The 19509-nt window shown below is 51.8% G+C and overlaps 1 protein-coding gene across 2 annotated transcripts; it reads right to left on the reverse strand.

Moving 5' to 3' along the window:
* Positions 1 to 360: 360 nt before the first annotated feature.
* Positions 361 to 5704, reverse strand: FGF17 (fibroblast growth factor 17). 2 transcript variants are annotated; one of them, XM_010592404.3, is made up of 5 exons: positions 5670 to 5704; positions 5439 to 5475; positions 2127 to 2271; positions 1752 to 1858; positions 361 to 654 (listed from the first exon to the last, which is right to left on the reverse strand). In XM_010592404.3, exons 1-5 carry the CDS (start codon positions 5702 to 5704, stop codon positions 361 to 363), a joined length of 618 nt encoding a protein of 205 aa, XP_010590706.1. The 2 variants fall into 2 exon arrangements, with proteins under 2 accessions (XP_010590706.1, XP_003412534.1); XM_003412486.4 differs by having other exon boundaries at positions 2127 to 2304.
* Between the last annotated feature and the right edge of the window lie 13805 nt (positions 5705 to 19509).

Genomic DNA, 19509 nt, shown 5'->3' on the forward strand with positions numbered 1-19509 from the left:
CAGACGATGTCTCCAAGGCCTTGAATCTGCTGACGTGGCCACTTGTTTCACGCAGCCAGGGCTGGGAGGCCGGCGTTTGAGTCCAGGGTTAACACTACAGTTCCTCTCTTGGGGGTTTGCCCCACCCCCTGGAAGGGAGCCTATTCCAGTGTGAGGTCGTGGGGCGGCTGCCCTCTGGCGCCAACCCCTTGTTTGCTGCAGTCCTGCCTCTTTCCAGCTGGAGGCGCTGATGCTTCCTGGTCCTCAGGGGTCGGCCTTGGGGATCTGGTTCCCCTCCCTCTGCCCCAGCCCAGTCTTTGGATTAGGAAAGGGAAGGGGACGGGAAGGCTGGTTAGGGGCAGTTGCCCCCTGCCTCTGGGACTACGTGATGGGCTGGGGCCGCCGAGTGCGCTTGGTCCGGCGAGTGGGGGCTGAGCCCACAAACTCGAACTGCTTCTGCCTCTCGGCGTGGTTGGGGAAGGGCAGCTGGCCCTGGTAGAGGCGCTTGATGAAGTGGGCCTCTCGCTGGTTCTGGCGGCTGCGGGAAGCCTGACGCGGCCGGCCCTGCCGCGTGAAAGCCATGAACCAACCCTCGTGCCGGGCGTTTTGGAAGGCGGTGTAGTTGTTCTCCAGCACGATCTCGGTGAACACGCAGTCTTTGCTCTTCCCGCTGGGCTGCGGGAGAGGGAGAGAAGGGCAGTTTGTCCACCCACCCTGGCTGGGTGATCTGCTTTTTTAGGCCTGTTTTGTAGGAATGAGGAGGGAGCAATGGGAGCTGTGAGCCGAGGAACTTTGCCTGGTGGATGGCAAAGTTAGAGGCAACAAAGTTAGAGCCCTTGTTAGAGGCAACAGTGGAAGAAAGGAACAACCTTTGCTTGGAATCAGATCTAAACTTAAGTACAGGCTTCCTCTGGAAGTTGTGTACCTTGAGCAAGGCATTTAACCACTGTGTGCCTCAGTTTCCTGAGGTGGCGCGTAAAGATGAAGTAATTATATACTGCAGCGCATAACCAGTGGCACCACTACATGAGAATTCTCACAAAGTGTAAGTGAATGGTGTTGCTGAGTGGAGGGACCCGAGGCAACAGCCTCTGATGGAAAGAAGGGGACAGACATTTATTGACCACTTGCCAGGTGTCAGGAACCACACAGTCATCCATTTGTCCTATAGATCGCTTGGGAGCTATGCGCATTTTTACAGATAAGAAGCCTGAGGCTTGGCAAAAATAAGTAACTAAGAGGTTTTTGGGTAAGCGACAACCAAAACTGGAAGCCAGGATTGTCTCAGTCCACAGGAAACAGAATTCGCCTTCACAACAGCGCTGGATCCACCAATGCAGATGGTGACACTAGTAGGTGGCTAGTGTGCATTGTGCTAGTTGGATGCACTGAAGCTTCTTGTCTTATATGAATGCCCCAACTCTCAACCCTGATCAGCCCTGAGCCCTGAACACAGGGGCGGCCACATCATGCAGGTGTTAAGATATTTACTGATTGATGCTGGGGAAAGACCTAATATGTCAGAGTCAAGGACCCTCATGGATCGGTCCCATCAGAGGGCTTACAGACCCACTGGGACTCATTTAAACAGAGAAACCAGAGAGTGGCTGAGTGGGTGTGGAGAGAGTAGAATGAGAAGTGTAGCCTTGCCCAAGGCCCCTGTTTGTAGGCAGGTGTGTTGGAGAGGGGGCCGGGATGCTGTTGTGGCCCTGCATGCCTCCACCCCAGTAAGATTCATTCATTCATCTAGTTCACTGTCTCCCAGGCCTCACCTTCCCGATGAGCTTGCCCCTCTTGTTCATACAGATGTATTTCTCGCTCTCTGCCCCCTTGATGCGCACCCGGCTGCCAAAGGTGTCCGTCTCCACTATAAGCTTGGCTGTGATGGGGGGAGGGGGAGAAAGACCTCTGTCCATTGGGGCTGCTGGCACAGTGGTGTGGCGGGGGGCCCCACAACCAACCTGACCTCCAAACTCGGCTGAGTGGGAGTGGGAACTGTTAGACCTTGGCCTGGCCGACAGGCCCTTGGGGGCCCTCCTCCGTGAGGCTTTTCCCTGCTTTCCCCCTGCAGCCTCGGGCTGACACATGCTCTGTGGATTGCAAGCCAGGCAGGGTGCCGGGGGACTGGGCTGAGGGCTAGAGCTCACCAAACTTGTTGCCATCCTCGGCGGTGGCGGAGATGCGACGCCCGGTGACCTGCACGTGCTTGCCGCTGGTCCGGCTGTACAGCTGGTACTCACGGATCTGCCGCCTGCTCAGCTGGTCAGTCATGGCACCCTGGTCCCTCACGTACTGGTTAAAATTAGGAGACGGGTGATTCTCCCCCTTTGCGGTTACCAAGGGAAAAATAGTGTCAATTTGCTTTGGGTAACACCACCACCAGTCCAGCCAGGGGAGAAGGGTGAGGAGATGAGTGTGGTGGGGGCAAGCCATTTGTCCTATCATCAGAGCAGAGGGTGCAGGCTGTGACGTGGGCGTGTGGCCAAGGGCTGGAGGAGGGAATGGCCACCATCTTCCCTTGCCACTGGGTGAGCCAATTGTGACCCTTTGGCTCTACACCCCCCCGGAACAGAGGACTGGTTGTTGTCCAGCTTGCGGGGCATGTAGCAGTATAGCACAGACCTAGAATCATGACTCTGGGAGCTGGAAGGAACCTTCAAGATGATGGTGTCTGATACCCATGTTCTATGGAGAAGGTCCCCAGGACCACACTGCTAATTAGAGAAGAACCCCTGCCCCTGCCTCTCAAATCAGTACCTGTCCCTTTCCTGGACCTCCAAGGCCTTGGCGCCATTAGCCAGGACAACAAGCTTCCTCCTCGCTCCTCCCCACTGGCCTTGAAGGGCCTCATCCCACCACGTGTGTACATGTGAGTGTGCGCACGTGTGCGCACACACACATACACAGTGGTGCATTTGTTGAGATCTCTGAGATAGGGTCAGGGGAATAAACCCAGAGAGGGAGAGCATTGTGTGTTGGGGGGGGTGGGTCTCTAAGACCCTTCTTTTTAGGTTCCTGCAGGGTCCCTGTGAGCATTCCTTGAGAGCACTAGCCATGCAATCCTGAGCCACATGTTCACTCTCTCCTGCCTCTCCCCTGGGTGCTCAGGGCCCTCAAAGCCAGTCCTGCCCCTATCAGTCCTCAAAGGGGCTTCTTCACGGAGGCCGGTGAGGCAGCTATCAGCAGCTATCAGTGGTGGCCGTACGGCAGCTCCTCCCAGGCGGCCTGCCTGCACCACAATGTAACAGTAATAGGCTCTGGCCTGCCAGCCGGGTGATACCGCCCTCCTGCTTCCCGTGGAGAGGAGAGGAGCTATTTCCACCCACTCATACTGCAAAGCCCGGACAAGTACCTTCTCCAAGCTGGGACTCTCCTTACCCACCTGTGGCTCTGAGGGTGAACGAATGGAAACAGGTTAGTTGCCTGCCCTCTCCCTCGAGGCGCAAACCAAGAAAGATGTCATCTCCCAGGGTGCTTATGGTGGCCACAGGGCTGGCACATAAAGTGTACCTTGTTTTTGTCTCTCTCTCCCCATGTTGGCCTGTGCTGGGCAGCCTTTCCCTGTCCCTGCCCCAAATCCCTAATTCCACCTTTATCCCAGGCCCAATCCCAACCATCTGGACTGAGCGAGGCCCAGATCAGCATCTGTTAGGGGCCCCTTTCCTAGAGAGAGGGGGTGGGAAGTATCACCTTTGAGGCAGGGGGAGGTGAGGCCACAGCTCTCCAGGCTGCAAGTTTAACCTGCTCAGGGTTAACCCTTCATGCCTGTCATTGTTACTTTCCAACTCCAGCTCCCCTTAGGCCAGTACAGCCAGGACACCAGCCTGAGAAGGCAGTGTCTGCAGGACTCAGGGCAGCTGTGCCCGCCCCACGCCCCACCCTGGAAAAAACTAAGGAGAGCATTTGGGGTAGGGGACCTGCCAGGCCTGCCCCTCGCTGGCCTCTCTGCCAGGGGGTGGGGCCTGTCATGCCAGGGACCCTCGGTGGGGTCCTGCCTGACTCCCTGGCCCCTAAGCCTCCTGGCCCAGGTTCAGGCCCTCCGCCCCTCTTGGCGGGCAGCCTCCTCTGGCTGTCTGTTCCAGGTCAGGAGCATAGAGGGCCCCCCCGAAGCCCCCTCCTCTCCTTGTCCCCCTTCAAGTCCTGCACAAAAGCCGCCCCACGCTCCCCCACAGCCCACAGCCCACAAGTCTCTCTCCCCGCGGGACCTTGCCTGTCCCTTTCATGTTCCCGCTGCGGGGGGACCTCCCCTTCCACTGCCGCAGACAGCTGCTTGTCAGACAGCCCCTCAAGCATGGCTGTGGTCCGGCCTGCTGGCCCCCCCTTGGAGGGGGGCGAGGGGGCACTTCAAGGGGAAAGGACAGCTTTGCCACCTTCCCTGAGTCCTGAATGGGGCCTCAGCTGGGCCATAAACGCCCCGGCCAGCCGCACCATTGTGCTAATTCCCCTTCCAGAACAGGTTGGGCCCACCCCCAGCCCCCTCCCGGCCAGGCTGGGGGCTTTCTTCTTGCTCTCCCTGGATGTGTGAAGCAAAAGGCCTGGAATGGGGGCTAGAGCAAAAGGGGGGAAGGAAAAGGGGGGGAGTTGTCTCTCTCTCTCTCTCTCCCACCCCCCCACTGCTTCAAAGGCAGCCCCTTTCCCTCTCCCAGAGAAAAGGCATTTACCTTCAAAAAAAGTCCCCACTGGATATGAAGAGAAGCGGGCCTCTGGCCTGGGAAAGCCAAGCGATCTCGCCCCAGCGCGGTTCTGGACCAGTGCATTTTAATAGCTGCACTTTTATGGAGGATCACAAAAAAAGGACCGAGCCTCGAACAGGGGGCTAAGGCTTGGGGGTGGGAGGTGTGCGTGGGGGGGCAAGATGGGGGACTGATGTGGGGTGGGGGGAGTGTGGAGAAACAAATCCTGAATCCTGCCCCAGACAAACCTCTCTGGGATTGACGTCTTTGCGTGCAGGTGGGGATTCACCCCACCCTGGCTGGGCATCCTATGTGCCCACTTGACTCTCCCTCCTCCCCAGGACATTCGTGTTGGTGGGAGTGGAGTGGTGAGTGGAATACAAAGGTCGTTTTCATTGAAACCTGTCCTCAGTGCAAGTACCAGTCTCACCTGAGCTGTCATCTCCACCCTCTTCCAACCACTCCGAGACTCCATCCCTCAAGCCTGGGCTGCCCCATGCACTCAGGTTTCTCGGGGAACCAAGCGCAGAGGGATGGAGAAGTAGACTCCATAGGAAGTAGGGAGCACCCGTTAGAGGGAGCATTGCTCAGCAGATCTCAGGTACCCCCAAATCTGCCATAACCCCTTCCCCTACCTCCACTGGAAACACTGTACCCTCCGCTGCATAGGCTGACCCTCCAAACTTCAGAGCCTCAGATGGGGGAGAGGCCCGAACCTGCCTCTGTCCACCCTGAAAGTAGACGCCCCTTCGTTGGTGTGGTCGGAGGTGGGGAATGCCTGCCTACCTGAGTTTGACAGCAGAGAATCAATAGCTGCAAGCACCTGTGTGGGGAGACAAAACAGAACCAGCTGTGGCTGCCAGCCGCAAGTACAGGGCACCACCCAGGCACGCGTTTACACCCCCTGCCCTGCCCGGCCAGCAGTCCGCGTGGGCAGCCGGGAGTCCCGGTGAGATTAGGTCTGCCCCAAGGCTGGAAATGGCAACAAAACTCAAGTCAGCAACGCAACACACTTACAGAGTGAGGTTTGGCAGCAGGCGGGCGGCTTCCATCGCTGAAGAGATGTCTTGGGGTGGCTGCCCCCCTGCCCCCAAAGTCAGGAGCAGATGTGGGCAGTCCCCAGGGGCAGAGTCCCAGAGAAGCCAAGGTCTCTTCAAGCCACAGGTTTTCAGGGGGGAGAGGAGGAGAGAGAGGGGAGGAGGAGAAGGAGAAAGAAAAGGGGGGAGGAGGGGGAGGAAAGGGGGAGGAGGGAGTAATTGGTAGAGCTGAGGTGTGAGGTGTCCACCTTCCTGTCCAGCGAGACTGCACAGCCGCCACTGGCGGGGGCTTGCGTGCACTGCACTCTCAACCTCAGCTGCCAGGCTCTCAGCTGCGCTACCCAAGCACAGAGGATGGAGCCGCAGGCGCCTTCTTGATAAGGAGGCTGGTCCCTTCGGTCTCCCGCATTATTCCTGACCCGCACAGACCCAGACTTGGGAATTGTGTCAGGTGGGGGGGGGGGATGGGGGGGAGGAGGAAGGGCCCCTCCTCCCCTCTCAGGGTCAGCTCTCCACCCTTAGGTTTGGCACCCCATCTCCCCAAGGGCGAGTACAGGCATTGAGCAGCGGTTGGGGTTGCTGGTTCTGGCTCTGGGGGTGGAAATTCCCAGAAGCAGCCTTAAAAGGAGGAGCCTCCCTCCAGGGGGCAAGGGGTGGGCTTGGCTGGAAGCAGTTCCTTCCACTGCCTCTGTCACCCTTTGCTCCCCCATCCCCTGTCTGGCCACCAGGGAAGGAGGGGTTAAGTCTATCCCAATTGGCAGCAGACAGTGGGAGCAACAGGTTGGGGGTCAGGAATGGGGAGGAAGAAGAAGTTGGGTGTTGTGGAAGGCCCCTAACACGGGGTGGGAGGCTGGCCTCTGAGATGGAGAGTCAGGGAACAGCCAAGTGTGCTGGCACAAGCCTTTTTCCTCTGGGCCTCAGCAGTTTCCTCTGGGAAATGGGAACACTGATGTCTCAGGGTTTTGGGGGACCAAATGAGATAACTGCACTCCATAGACATCAAAAGGCATATGTTCTTGGCCAAGGCTGGGATGACTCGCCATCACCCAGACAGTGAGTCTGTCCCTGGAGCCTCTCAGATCTGGGGGGAACTGCCCTCCCCATGTCCCCTAGCAGCTGTCTTAGATGAAGTGGCTACTAAGCAGTTCATATCACCTTCAATCCCCACACTGCTCTGGACAATGCGAGTTATCGCCCCTGTTTTGCAGAGGCACATTAGTAGGCACTTCGCTCAAAATTACGCAGCTAATAAATGGAGTAACGGGTTTCCAAAGTCCATGCCCTTTCTACTCTCCACAATGTCTTGGACTGTGTCTCAAGCCTTTCTACTGTGCCCATGCCTTCCTGGGGCTGGGCACAGCACAAGTTCATTGCAGGGGCCCTAGAAGCTTTACTGGGTTTATTGGACCAAAGGTGATATCTGAGGCCCTGGATGCTAGTGACCAGTTTGATGCTGTGACCCACCTACACAACGGTGGATGATGGTGCCTGGGGAGGGGGGCTAGTGTTTAAAGGGAATCTGAGGGAAGCTTCCAGGTCTGGCGATGCGAGCTCACACCTCAGCTCTGGGTTCCCTGGAGCTCCATGTCCTCAGCACGGGATGAGCTCAGCTCTGGGCTCCCTGGAGCTCCATGTCCTCAGCACGGGAAGAGGGCGAATGTTGGATGTGGATTTATTTACCTAAAGAGATGACTGGAAGGGTGAAACTCTCACCTCTAGGTCTCCTTCTCACCTTCCTGAGCTAGATCAATCCACAAAGTTGTCTGCCACCCCCTCCCCCCAAACACACAAACAAGGACAGACACCTCCAGGGCTGGATCCAACTCCACTCACAGTGGCTTCCAGCTCCGCCTTCCCTAGGCACAAAGCACGCAGCGGGTGATTGTGGAATGACTTTTCCTGAGCTGGTTTGGGGAAGGTGGTGCTAGCCCAGGCCCTGGCTAACTGGGGGCGTCTGGGTTTTGGAATCAAACTCAATGTCAAAACTGGAAGGGACCTTTGAGATTCATCATCTGCTTCGAACTTGCTTCACAGATGAAGCCCAGAGAGGGTCCAAGACCAGCCCAAGGTCTCACAGCTAGTTAGTGGCACTGATGGGACAAGGTATCAGGTGTCCAAGCTCCCAGTCCAGTACTCACTGTCCTCCAAACCTACCCCAGACTGTCACACCTGCTTTGGCTCATGCTGGTCCCCTTGCTTAGGCTGGTTTCCCTTGATTATTTCCATTTTTCCCACTATTTCCAACATTTTGAGGCCCATCTTAAACTCTGCCTCTTCCATGGAGACTTCTTGAGTCAACTTCTCTGATGTAATTGGTTCTGGCCCTGGCCCTGTTCTCTGGAAAACTTTGACCTTGTGCCTACATCCTCATTAGCTCCCAGCTCCCAGCTCCCAGCTCCCAGCTCCCAGCTCCCAGCTCGGGTATTAAAGGCTACCTTCACCTGACCTCAATTCTAGGGGGGCGGGACAGGGTCACCCAGTAAGAGAGCAGACACAATGGAGCAGGTAGCACAGGCCCTTAGGGTCACAGGGTGGAGGTGTCAGCTGGGAAAACAGAGGGCAATTAGGGTGAGGCAGGCACTGGAGTTCCACCTAGTGCACCCTGGGCTTCTTGACTGGCGGGCAGTGGGAGACGCTTAAGACCTCTCAACCTGAGGGCCTGGCTCCTATCAGTGGGGGAAGTGCCTGCTGTCACTGGCCAGGCCTCAGTCAGCCTGGGTCTCCATGGTAACAGGTGCCAGCAGTCAAGCTTGGCCTTGGGGCTCAGCCAGGGGGCTCCAGGGCATGGCTGGGTAGCCTGTTTCATGGGTGAGACATCTTCGGCTCCCTGTTCTTCATTTCTTCCCATTCCACACCTGCAGGCCTGGCTTTCTGATTCTTTGCTCCTTTGCCCCAATGGGAAGGGCAGTGGTGGGTCCCAGTGAAGCGGCAGCATGGAGAGTGTTATCATCTAGTTGCTGTTGATTCAGCTCTGACTCATGGTGACCCCATGTGTGTCAGAGTAGACCTGTGCTCCTTGGGGTTTTCAGTGGCTGATGTTTTGAAAGTAGATCACCAGGCCTTTCTTCCAAAGTTCCTCTGGATAGACTTGACCTGCCAACTTTTCAGTTAGCAGCTGAGCTGGTTAACCGTTTGCACCTCTCAGGGATTCCTGTTCTAGGCTTGGACTCTGGGTTTTACCCCACCCTGGTCCTGATACTTAGAAGCTGTGTGATTTACAGCAAGTTCCTTTACTTCCCTGGTCTCAAGTTCCCAATTTATATAAAGGAAATGATGTCAGCACTGATGCCATCAAAACTGCCACCATCAGTGTCAACTGAGATAAAGGACACTTATTGAAAAGTATCAAGTGCCACAAGCATGAGGACAGAAGACAGAGGCCCTCTTCTGTGGTTGGGGCTTAGTTTACCTAAAGTTTGACTGACTTTCTCCCTTGACTGGAGTGAGAGGGAGGGAAAAGAGTAGGGTTCATTAACATTTATTGGGGGGCGACAGGAGGTGATCAGGGAAGTGAGAAGTAGCCTGGGCTGCAGTGGTTAATCCCCACCCCCTAGTGCCAAGTTCAACACCCCCAACTGGGGCTGTCTCACGCCTCCTCCTCCTGGCAGTCCAGCTGGTGCAAACACACCCACAGAGCCCACCTGCAGACCTGCCACTTGTCACCACCTGCTTCAGCCCTCCCTGCCCCACCCCAGCCCACCGCTTTCCTGTTGAACAACAGAAGAGCTGGCGCTGGGGATGGGCCGAAGGCCATGGAAGGGCAAGGGGCTGCCCAGGCAATGCAGATGGACCTCCCATCTTTGCTCTTTTACCCCTCAAAAAATGAAATCAACAGGTTATCTGTAGAGTATCCATATGTACAGATCCATGGCTGAACAAAAGAACCAAGGCACTTGGCTGGGGTGGGGAAGGGAACTGCCTGTGCACCTGGAAAGAGGTTTCCTGCTGTCCCTCCTAGGACTCCCTTTAGGCTGTAGACTTAATTCTGCCTCCTACTCTCAGCTTTCAAGACTTCCTGGGTGGTCTGGCTGCTGCCCATCGTTCCCTGTCATCAGCAGAGGGGCTAAAATCAAGGCTCTGGGGGCCAGGCTTCCTGGGTTTGAACCCAGGCTTCTCCACTAGCTGTGTGATTTGGGGGCAAGTTGTTTAACATCTCTGTACCTCACTTTCCTCATCTGAGAAATGGGGCTGATAACAACCAACTCAAGGTGTTGTTGTAGGATCAAACCAGGGTGTCTATGGAAGGTGTTTAGAGCACTGCCTGGCACACAGTGTGTATGTGTGTGTGTTAGCTGCTATGACTGCAATTGGATCAGCCTTCTGTCCATCCCCCAACCTCCTGCCTCAGGCCCTTTGGACTTTTTGCTCCTGTTGCTAGCAATATCCTTCTGCCAGCTCTTTGTGTAGCTGGTGACCCTCTTCTTACCAACCACCCCCTCAGAAGACTTTCTGAGACCTCCTAAGTGAATTAACTTCTTTTACTTCCTTCAGGACACTTGAAATACTGTTGGTTTTTTTGTTTCAACTAGACTGTAAGTGACTGGAAGGGGTGGAATTCACCTTTTCCACTCTGTGTCCTTGTGCTGGAATCATGCTCAATAAATCTCAGCTAACTGGAGCCAGACCTGGACTTAGGTCCCTTGTCATTCTCTGCATGACCTGAGGTCAGTGACTTGTTTTCATTTGCTAGAGGGCCAACTCCCACATGGGTTTCACAGGGTGTAAGATGCCATCCCTACCCTCCTCCTCGGTCTCTGGCATCAAGAGATGCTAAAGCTGAACTGGGAGCCCAAAGCCTGGTTGCTGACCATCCTATGCAGGTGTTCAAAGGACCCATCCCTGGGGCTCATGGGGGTGGAGGGCCGGCCAACTCCCCATTGGCCTCAAAGGTTGGGGGCACAGGGAGGGGCAGGAAAAAGCCCAGCAGAGGCTCTCCAAGCATGAACCTGAGTGGAGGCCATCTGTGGGTCTGCCTGCTTTGGGGACTAAGCAATGGTCACCTATGGGTGAACCAGATCCCAGAGCCACCTCTGCAGGCCTGCGAGAGGGCAGGAGGCCAGTCATACAGCGTGTCCTCCACCCTGTTTTCCAGTCCTTTCTACTGGCCTATATTTTACTAGTCCAACTCCTACCCCTCAAGTGGCTTGTGGGGCTTAGCTCCTTAGCCTGCCCTCTCCAGCCCACCTGGAAGGGCTCTTTGGAGGTCCAGGCCACTGTCTGACACTGATCCTCCCATATGTGAAGGTGGGTGTGAGCAAGAGCTCCCCTAAAGGAGAACCACGCTGTTCCCCAGAGCTCCAATAAATGTACCTGCATCTGACAACCCACTGAGGACTGAAGTGGGGTGGGGGTCGGGGTGCCTCAGGCTGGTCCCCTAGGGGCCAGGCCCTTCCTGGTAGGGGCAGCACTGTAGCCCTTAAGTTCTGTACCTGTAAAACTGGGCCCTGGCTGAAGGGGTGTGGATGTGGGAAGACCCACACCAGCCCTAGGCCTGGCCCTGTTACGCAGCTCAGGAGGGAGCAGAAAGTTGAGGCTGAGCAAGGGTCTGAGATGCTTGGTTCCTTCTTCAAAGCTGGAGGTTGGGGGCTCCAGGAAAAGAGGGAGATAAAAAAGCAGAGTGGAACACAGCTGGGGGCCGGCTCCCCTTCCTTGGGACCTGTAGGAATGATGCGGCTTCAGACCTGGGCTGGGGGAACAGGAACGGGCCGGGGTGGAGTGTGCCAGGGCCTGGGTGTGCTGGTGCGCCACCGCCCTCTGCTGGGCACATGGGCTCACTGCAGCTGGCAAAAGGGCAGCTCCAGGGAGGAGGAGGAGGAAACAAGACTTTGACAAAGCTAACTTTATTGTGGCCCTGAGGTCTGGGCTTTTCTCTCCTGGTCCTGCTGGAACTGGAGAGTTGGGAGTGAAGGGCTCTTGTGTTGCCCCCCAATATCCCCATCACATTCAGACTCAGGGATGGAGAGAGACTGGGGTGGGCATTCTGCATCGGCAGCACACCCCAAGGAAGGCCAGCCTTGCGTGGGGGGTCACTCCTGCCCGTCCATTCCTGGTGCCTCACTTCTTGAATCCAGGCTTTTTAGGTCTGGGTGTGAGTTTGGCCTATGAAGAGAAGAGAGGGCTCTATCTCCCCCTCCCCCCCCCACGCCCCGTCTTGGCCACCTCCCCAAAAGCCACCCTTCTCAGCCCCCTGCCTCCAAGGCCAGCCCCATCTTACTCAATACTCACCTTTCTCACAGGACTCTTGTTTTTAACGGTGGATCTGGAATAGGGGGTGGGGTGTCAGGGACCGGGGAGGGTTGGGTAAGGAGTGGGGATACAGGTGGGAAAGAGAGACAGCTCAGGGTGATACCCAGCAGCCTGGCCCACCTAGTGCCTGTGAAGGAAAGGCTGGGTCCTGGACAGTTCTGGGAAGCAGGGCCCGCAACCCAGAGGCTGCCGAAGTCATTTCTACACCTGATCACCCTCCAGGGATGACTCTGACTCTATCGCCCACTTTAAATAGGATGATTTTTCTTCTTAGTCTCCCATCTGCTTTCTTTATCACAAATATGTCTTTTTCATTATAAAAGCAATGTTATGCGCAAAACATAGTTAACAGAATAACATAATTTTTCTCTATCCCCCACCACATAAACATTTTGGTATAATTCCTTTCGGGTTTTGCTGTTGTTCAAACTTCTAAAAACATATGAAAAAATGAGAACAATTCAATATCCTGCTCTTCTAACTCTATACACACTTTCCAGGTTGCCGTACTCTTCACAAGCATATTCCATGAGTCAGAATTGAGTTGACGGTGACTGGTTTTATGTAATATTCCATTGAGAAGATATGGCTTGGTTTAATCCCTACTGTATTGGTAGACATTTAGATTGGTTCCATTTTCACTATTATTTGAATACTGCAGTGATAAATTTCTAGTGCATATAATTTCCCCCGACGTTTGGATGGGACTCTTTGGAAGGGGTTGCCATAAGTGGAATTAGGTCAGCAGATAAGAACATTTCAATGCTTTTCAAAAAAGGCTACACCAACCTAGAGTGCCCCCAACCCCTGTACATGTGTGTGCGTGTGCATACATGTGCATACATATGCACATGTACGACCAACCCCTCTATGTGTGTGCATGTGTGCATATGTGTGCACATGAACGACCAATCCCTGTATCTGTGCGTGTGTGCATACGTGTGCACATGTACAACCCCTCCCCCGCCCCGGTTGCACTATATTCTTTTATGCACTATATACCTCAGCTAAAATGCTTTGGCTAATTTAGTAGAGGGAAAGAGATACCTCACGGCCTCCTCTTCTTTTTCAAGCTTTTTTTTCTAGGAACCAAAAACAGGCATTATTAGGAGACTTAGGGTGAGGTCCAGGGCCAGAATAGACTCCCAAGATCCACTAGGTCCTCAGCTGAGCCTTGGCACCCTAACTCAGGAGGCTTGGCCCAAGTTGCTGGTGCCCAGTCCCTCTGAGTCGCCTCTGGAAGGTCGCCAACTCATTTAGGGCAGCCGCATCCCTCTGCCCACCTTAGCAGCACTCATTTGCTTCTGGGGCGCTGGCCTCTTGACTTGTTTCACAGGGGTCTCCTCCTCCAGCGACACATCTTCATCGTAGTCATCATCTTCATTACCTTCTTCTTCCTCTTCCTCCTCCTCCTCTTCCTCTTCCCAAGGTAGGCCTGAAGTTTCTATAAAGCCACGGGAAAGGGGCAGCAATGGGTGTAGGGAGAAAGGCAGAGCTTCAGGGCTGCAGGGTTACGCCCAGCTCCTGCCCCGCCCTGTTTTGCTCCACGTGTTGCCCCAGTGGAATCCTGACTTGTGAGTTGAAAGCCCCTACCCACCTCCCGTAAGAGGCCTTCATGGCCACCCTGACAAAGTGAGGGCTGAGGTAGGTCGGGATCTGAAAAAGCTCCACAGCGGGCTGGGGGTGGTAGGAGGAGGGAAGGGAAACTGTTCCAGTGATGGGGAGTAGTCAGCTGACTCTTCTGGCTGGGTGGGGAGAGGGTTCATACTGGCAAGGAGTGGGAGTGGGGTGAGGGCGGGTGGAGCGCGTGTGTGGGTGCGTGGGTGCGTGGGTGCCAGAAGGAGAGAGGGAGAAGAAGGCGATGGGGAGGAGAAGGGAGAGGTGAGAGGACAAGAGAAGAGAGGAGAAAAGAAGAGATGAGACAGATGGTGGAGGGGAACCTAAACAGGTAGCTGAGGAATTTATACCTCATCCTAAGGGAAGTGAGATCTGCCAAGGGCTTCTGGGCCGAAGAGTGCCCTGATAAAAGAGGCATAGGTGTCCTGAGAAGATGACCAGTTAAAGGGATATTCCCTTAAACTCATTGTGATTGAGTTGATTCTGACTCATAGCAACCCCATAGGACAGAGTAAAACTGCCCCACAGGGTTTCCAAGGAGTGGCTGGTAGATTCAAACCACTGACCTTTTGTTCGTAGCTGAGCGCTTAATTACAGCACCACCAGGGCTCCCCAAAGGGATATTAAAGGGGTCAATATTACACCAATTTGCTGTGGTCCTTCTTACTCCTTCAGCTCCATGTTTAAGTGCTCACTATGTACTAGGCATTATGCTGAGTGCTTTCCCTGAACGTCCTATTTATTCCTCACAAAAACTCTTTGACGATGAAACCAAGTATGCCCCCCCCCACCCTCTGTTACATGTGAGGTGGCTGAGGCTGAGAGAGAGGACGTTACTGGGAGATAAAGGGGGTAGAGGCTAGGACCCCTGCCCATAGCCTACCACGCTGACTTTGGGGATTTTCTTCAATAATCCTCAAGCGAATTCCTCAAGTGTTTGAACAAGTACCTGTGCTAGGCACTATACCTTCGAACCTTCTTCACGCCAAAGCTCCAACTTACCATAACATTCCTGACCACTAAGGAACACGGGTCCAGAGCCAGCCCGGAGCTGAAAAGTAACTGGTAAGGAAAGTTCCAATCCCACTGTGGAGACCTGCGGCAGGGAGAGAGGCGAGGGGGAGCAGGGAAGAGACAGTCAGTCAGTCAGGCCTAGCACCTGGCTGGGGGCTGGCATCTGGCAGAATCACTCGAGAGTTTCTGCCCACCACACACACTTTATGTGTGCTCTGGACCTCACTTCTTTCTCGGCCACCGTGTACCAACCTACTGAGGTGGGCTCTGTGGAAGAAGAAAGTGATCCTAATAACTGCATTCTCGCTAAGATGATAGATGGGCTTCTGAGCTGAGAAGCAGCTGTGAAATAGACGAGTCTGATCAAAACAGAAAAGCAGCTACAATTTTATGTACAGTATTACCTATGTCTTAAAAAATAATGTGTGATATATACTGTCTTAGTCATCTAGTGCTGCCTTAACAGAAATACCACAAGTGGATGGCTTTAACAAAGAAGTTTTTTCTCTCACAGTCCAGTAGCCTAGAAGTCTGAATTCAGGGTGCTGGCTCCGTGGGAAGGCTCTCTCTCTCTGTCGGCTCTGGAGGAAGGTCCTTTTCGTCAGTCTTCCCGTGGTCTGGGAGCACCTCAGCTCAGGAACCTCAGGTCCAAAGGACAAGGTCTGCTGCTTTCTTGGTGGTAAGAGGTTCCCAACTTTCCTCTTACTTCCTTTTCCTTTTATCTCTTGAGAGATAAAAGGTGGTGTAGGCCACACCCCAGGGAAACTCCCTTTACATTGGACCTGGTAAAGGTGTTACAATCCCACCCTAATCCTCTTTAACATAAAATTACAATCACAAAATGGAGGACAACCATAGAATACTGGGAATCATGGCCCAACCAAGTTAATACCACACATTTTTTGGAGGGACATAATTCAATCTATGACATATACATATGAATAAAAGTTAGAAACATACTAACATCCTAATCATAGTTGTCAGTGGGTAGTACAGTATTTTTTTTTTATACTTTTCCAAATTTTCTAGAACAACAACTATGATAACTTATATTTGTTGAGCTCCTACCACCTGCCAGGCACCATGCTAAGTGTTGTACCTGCTTTATCTCCTTTCAGTCTTCACAGTGAGCCGATGAAGCAGGCACACTACAAACTTAGAGAAATTAACTTAGTGCTTCTGATTCAGACATGAAGCAGATAAGCTAAAACTAAAATGCTACAGCCACAAACAACTAGAATGCTGGATAAAATGTAATGCAGTGCCTTTACTGCATAGCTGAACTAGTAAGGTAGAAAGAGGGGTCTCCGTGTGCCAGAAAGGAGGAGGAACACGCGCAAGAGCAGCTACAGCTGCGCTGAAGGGAAAACAGGCCTGGACCCAGCGAGGGCTGTGGGTCTCATGCTCACGAACAGAGAGGGACAAGACCTGAGCTTAAGAGAGGAAGAGAGTGGCAACTGAGACGACTGTACAGAGGCAGGATCCTCAAAGAGCTGCACCCTCAGTAAAAAGCCCCAGGACAAGGACTGAGAAGAGAGGAGTAAGAAAAACAAACCAAAACCAACCAACCAACTAACCAACACTGTAGTTGTTGGGTGCCATTGAGTCAATTTTTGGTTCATAGTCACCCCACATGACAGAATAGAACTGCCCCATAGGGTTTCTGTCTTAGTTATCTAGTGCTGCTATAACAGAAATATCACAAGTGAATGGCTTTAAAAAACAAATTTATTCTCTCACAGTCCAGGAGGCTATAAAGTCTGAATTCACGGTGCTAGCTCCCCAGGAGGATTTTCTCTGTCAGTTCTGGGGGAAGGTCCTTGTCGTCAGTCTTCTCCTGGTCTAGGAGCTTCTCAGCGCAGGGACCCTGGGTCCAAAGGATGTGCTTTGCTCCTGGTACTTCTTTCTTAGTGGCATGAGGTCCTTCTTTCTGTTAGTGTCTCTTTTTTATATCTCAAAACAGACCGACTCAAGATACAATCTAATCCTGTAGATTGTATCCTGCCTCATTAACATAACTGCCTCTAATCCTGCCTCATTAACATCATAGAGGTTAGAATTTATAACACATAGGATAATTACATCAGATAACAAAATGGGGGACAACCATACAATACTGGGAATCATGGCCCAGACAAGTTGACATGCATTTTGGGGGGACAAAATTCAATCCATAACATGCCACGCTTTGGCTCTCCAAGATGCATGTCCTTGCCATATATAAAACACATTCACCCCATCATATCATCCCAAAAGTCTTAAGTCAACTCCAAGCCCAAATTTCATCCTGGGACAAAATTCCTCATCATCTGTGAAATGTAGAATACAAGTTATCTTCTTCCAAAGAACTATGGTGGAACAGGCACAAGCTAGACATTTCCACTACAAATGGGAGAAATTAGAAGGAAAGAAGGGATAACAAGCATCGATCAAGTCAGCAGAACACTTTACATTAGCTCTCAAGGCTTGAAAATAATCCTCTGTTCTCTGAGACCATTTAGGCAATGGCCCTGCTTTCCAGACCCTGGGTGTTGGCCATGCTTTCCAGATTCTGGATGGAGGTCCTCGGCCCTAGGCTTCGGCTCTACCTTCCAGGACCACTGGGATGGCAACTCTACTCCTTCAGATTTGGGCGGCCCCATTCTCCTAGTCCATTTGAGTGGCAGACTCTACTCCTCAGCCCTGGCAGGCCCTGTTCTTCTGTCCCTTGAGGACGGCAACCCTGCCCCCTCAGCTTGGATCTGGCCCCATCCTCCTGGCACTTGTGAATGGCAGCCCCACACTCTGGAGACAAGTTGGTAAAGATCTGACTCTGAAACCTAGGAGGCCGTGGCCCCACCCTTTGAGACTGAGGCGGCTCTGCTTCCTGCATTCCTTGTCTCTTCAGCTTCTGCTTCCTGGTTCCTAGACTCCTCAGGCCTCTTGGACCTTGGGCCTGCCTGGTGTCTAGGCTGTAATCTTTATAGGAGGAGACTGCCAGGTCTTTCTCTTTTGGAGCCACTGGGTGGGTTCTAATTGTCAACCTTTCAGTTAGCAGCCAAGTGCCTAACTGCTGGGCCCCAGGGTTCAAAGGAAGGTTATGAAGAACCTTGAGTAGGAATAAAAGAAGTCTTCTGTGAGACTCTAAAAATCCATGCCTGTACCTCTCAGTTACATGAAGTCTGAATTTACCTGATGGATACTGCCCTGCCAAGAGTCTTGCATAAAATTAATTCTAGACTTGTGATATTACTCTGGTGGGATATTCCCCAAACCCAGGCCACATGGAACTCTTTCAGGGAAACAAAACAAAAGACTGACAATGAGTTCACCACCTAAAATTACAAAACAAACAAGAAACAATTCTGCTAGATTCAGCAGAAAGGAACAAAATGACTGCAGGCTAGCACAACCGAGAACTTGAGAGAAGAGAGTAACAATCTAAAAAACTATGAATTAAGTTTGTTTGAAACCAAATAAATATAAAATCAGGAATTAGAAATATAAGAACAAAACACTATGAAAAAATAATAGATTTTTTAAAAGAACCAAATGTAGCTTCTAGAAATAAATATAAACAGTGAAATAAAGTGACTAAATGGTTAAAAAGAAGAATAAACCAGCTGAAGTGACAATTTGTAAGCAGGAACAGCGAGGTGAAGAAATCACCAATATGTACACAGAGTGAGAGACTGAAAATATGAAAGAGTGGCTGATACACGGAGGACAGAATGATAAGGTCCAACCATGCATCGAATCAGGGCAAGGGACTAGTAAGGATGGAGGAGAATCAATATCCAAAGTGATAACAACTGAGAATTTTCCAGAAACCATCAAAGACATGAATCCTCATATCCAGAAAACCTAAGTCTTGAACAGATAAAAATGAATCCATGCCTAAATATATAGCGGCGAAACTGTAGATAGCAAAAACAAAGAGAATATTTTAAAATAAACCAGAGAGGAAACACAGATCCCCAAAAGAAGAAGCAAAAATCAGACAGACTAAGCATTTCAGCAACAATATCAGAAACCAGAAGAGAACTCCTTCAAAGTTTGAGGGAACCTAGTTGTCCACCATTGAAGGGGTGAGGTCAAAAGGAAGGTATTTCCAGGCAAAGCTGGAGTGAGTTTTTACCACTCCCAGACCTACTAAAGGATATTTCAAAAGGATAGAGATTAAATCAGGAGGGAAGTGGTGGTGGGTTGCAAGAAGCATGGTCAGCAACCGGTGTCATAAAACAATTTGTGTATAAATTTTTGAAGGAGAACTGATTTACACTATAAACTTTCACCTAAAACACAATAAAATTAAAAAAAAAAAAAAAGAAGCAGCGGTGAGCAAACAAACTAATAAACAAAGAAAAACCTAAATGAGTGTTGACTGTAAGATAAAATGGTACTAGTAATGGTTAGTCTTGGGGGGATTTACAACAAATTGGAGCTAAAACACCAGATGATAACAACATGTAAGTTAAGAAGAGGATAACTGGAAAAGCTCCTTGGATTGTCTGAGAGGAATAAAACATTAAGGCTTTGCTGAGCCATGCGTGATTGTTAAATATTTAAGGATAACCAATAAAACTTAGAACCTATAGCTTCCCAGCCAATAGAAAAGGGAAGAAGAAATCTTAATCCATCTAATAAAAGGGGGGGGGGGGGGATAAATAAATAAATAACAAGAAAGCACAAATCCAAGTATATCACCAATAAATATAACCAGACTATACTGGCCAGATAGATGGAAAAAAAAAAATGTTTAGCTACATTCTGTTTACAAAATACGCATCTAAAACATCAGGACATAGAAATGTTGAAAGTAAAGAGATGAAAACATATATACCACGTGTGACAGAGTCTTCCAGTTGCTTATCAAATATCCATTCTTCATATGCTGGAATTTCATGGCCATGCCTAATTCAGAGGGAATACAGTCTTTATAAGGAGCCCTGGTGGTGCAGTGG

This window comes from Loxodonta africana, chromosome 19, assembly GCF_030014295.1.
Source record: "Loxodonta africana isolate mLoxAfr1 chromosome 19, mLoxAfr1.hap2, whole genome shotgun sequence".
Lineage (NCBI taxonomy): Eukaryota > Metazoa > Chordata > Mammalia > Proboscidea > Elephantidae > Loxodonta > Loxodonta africana.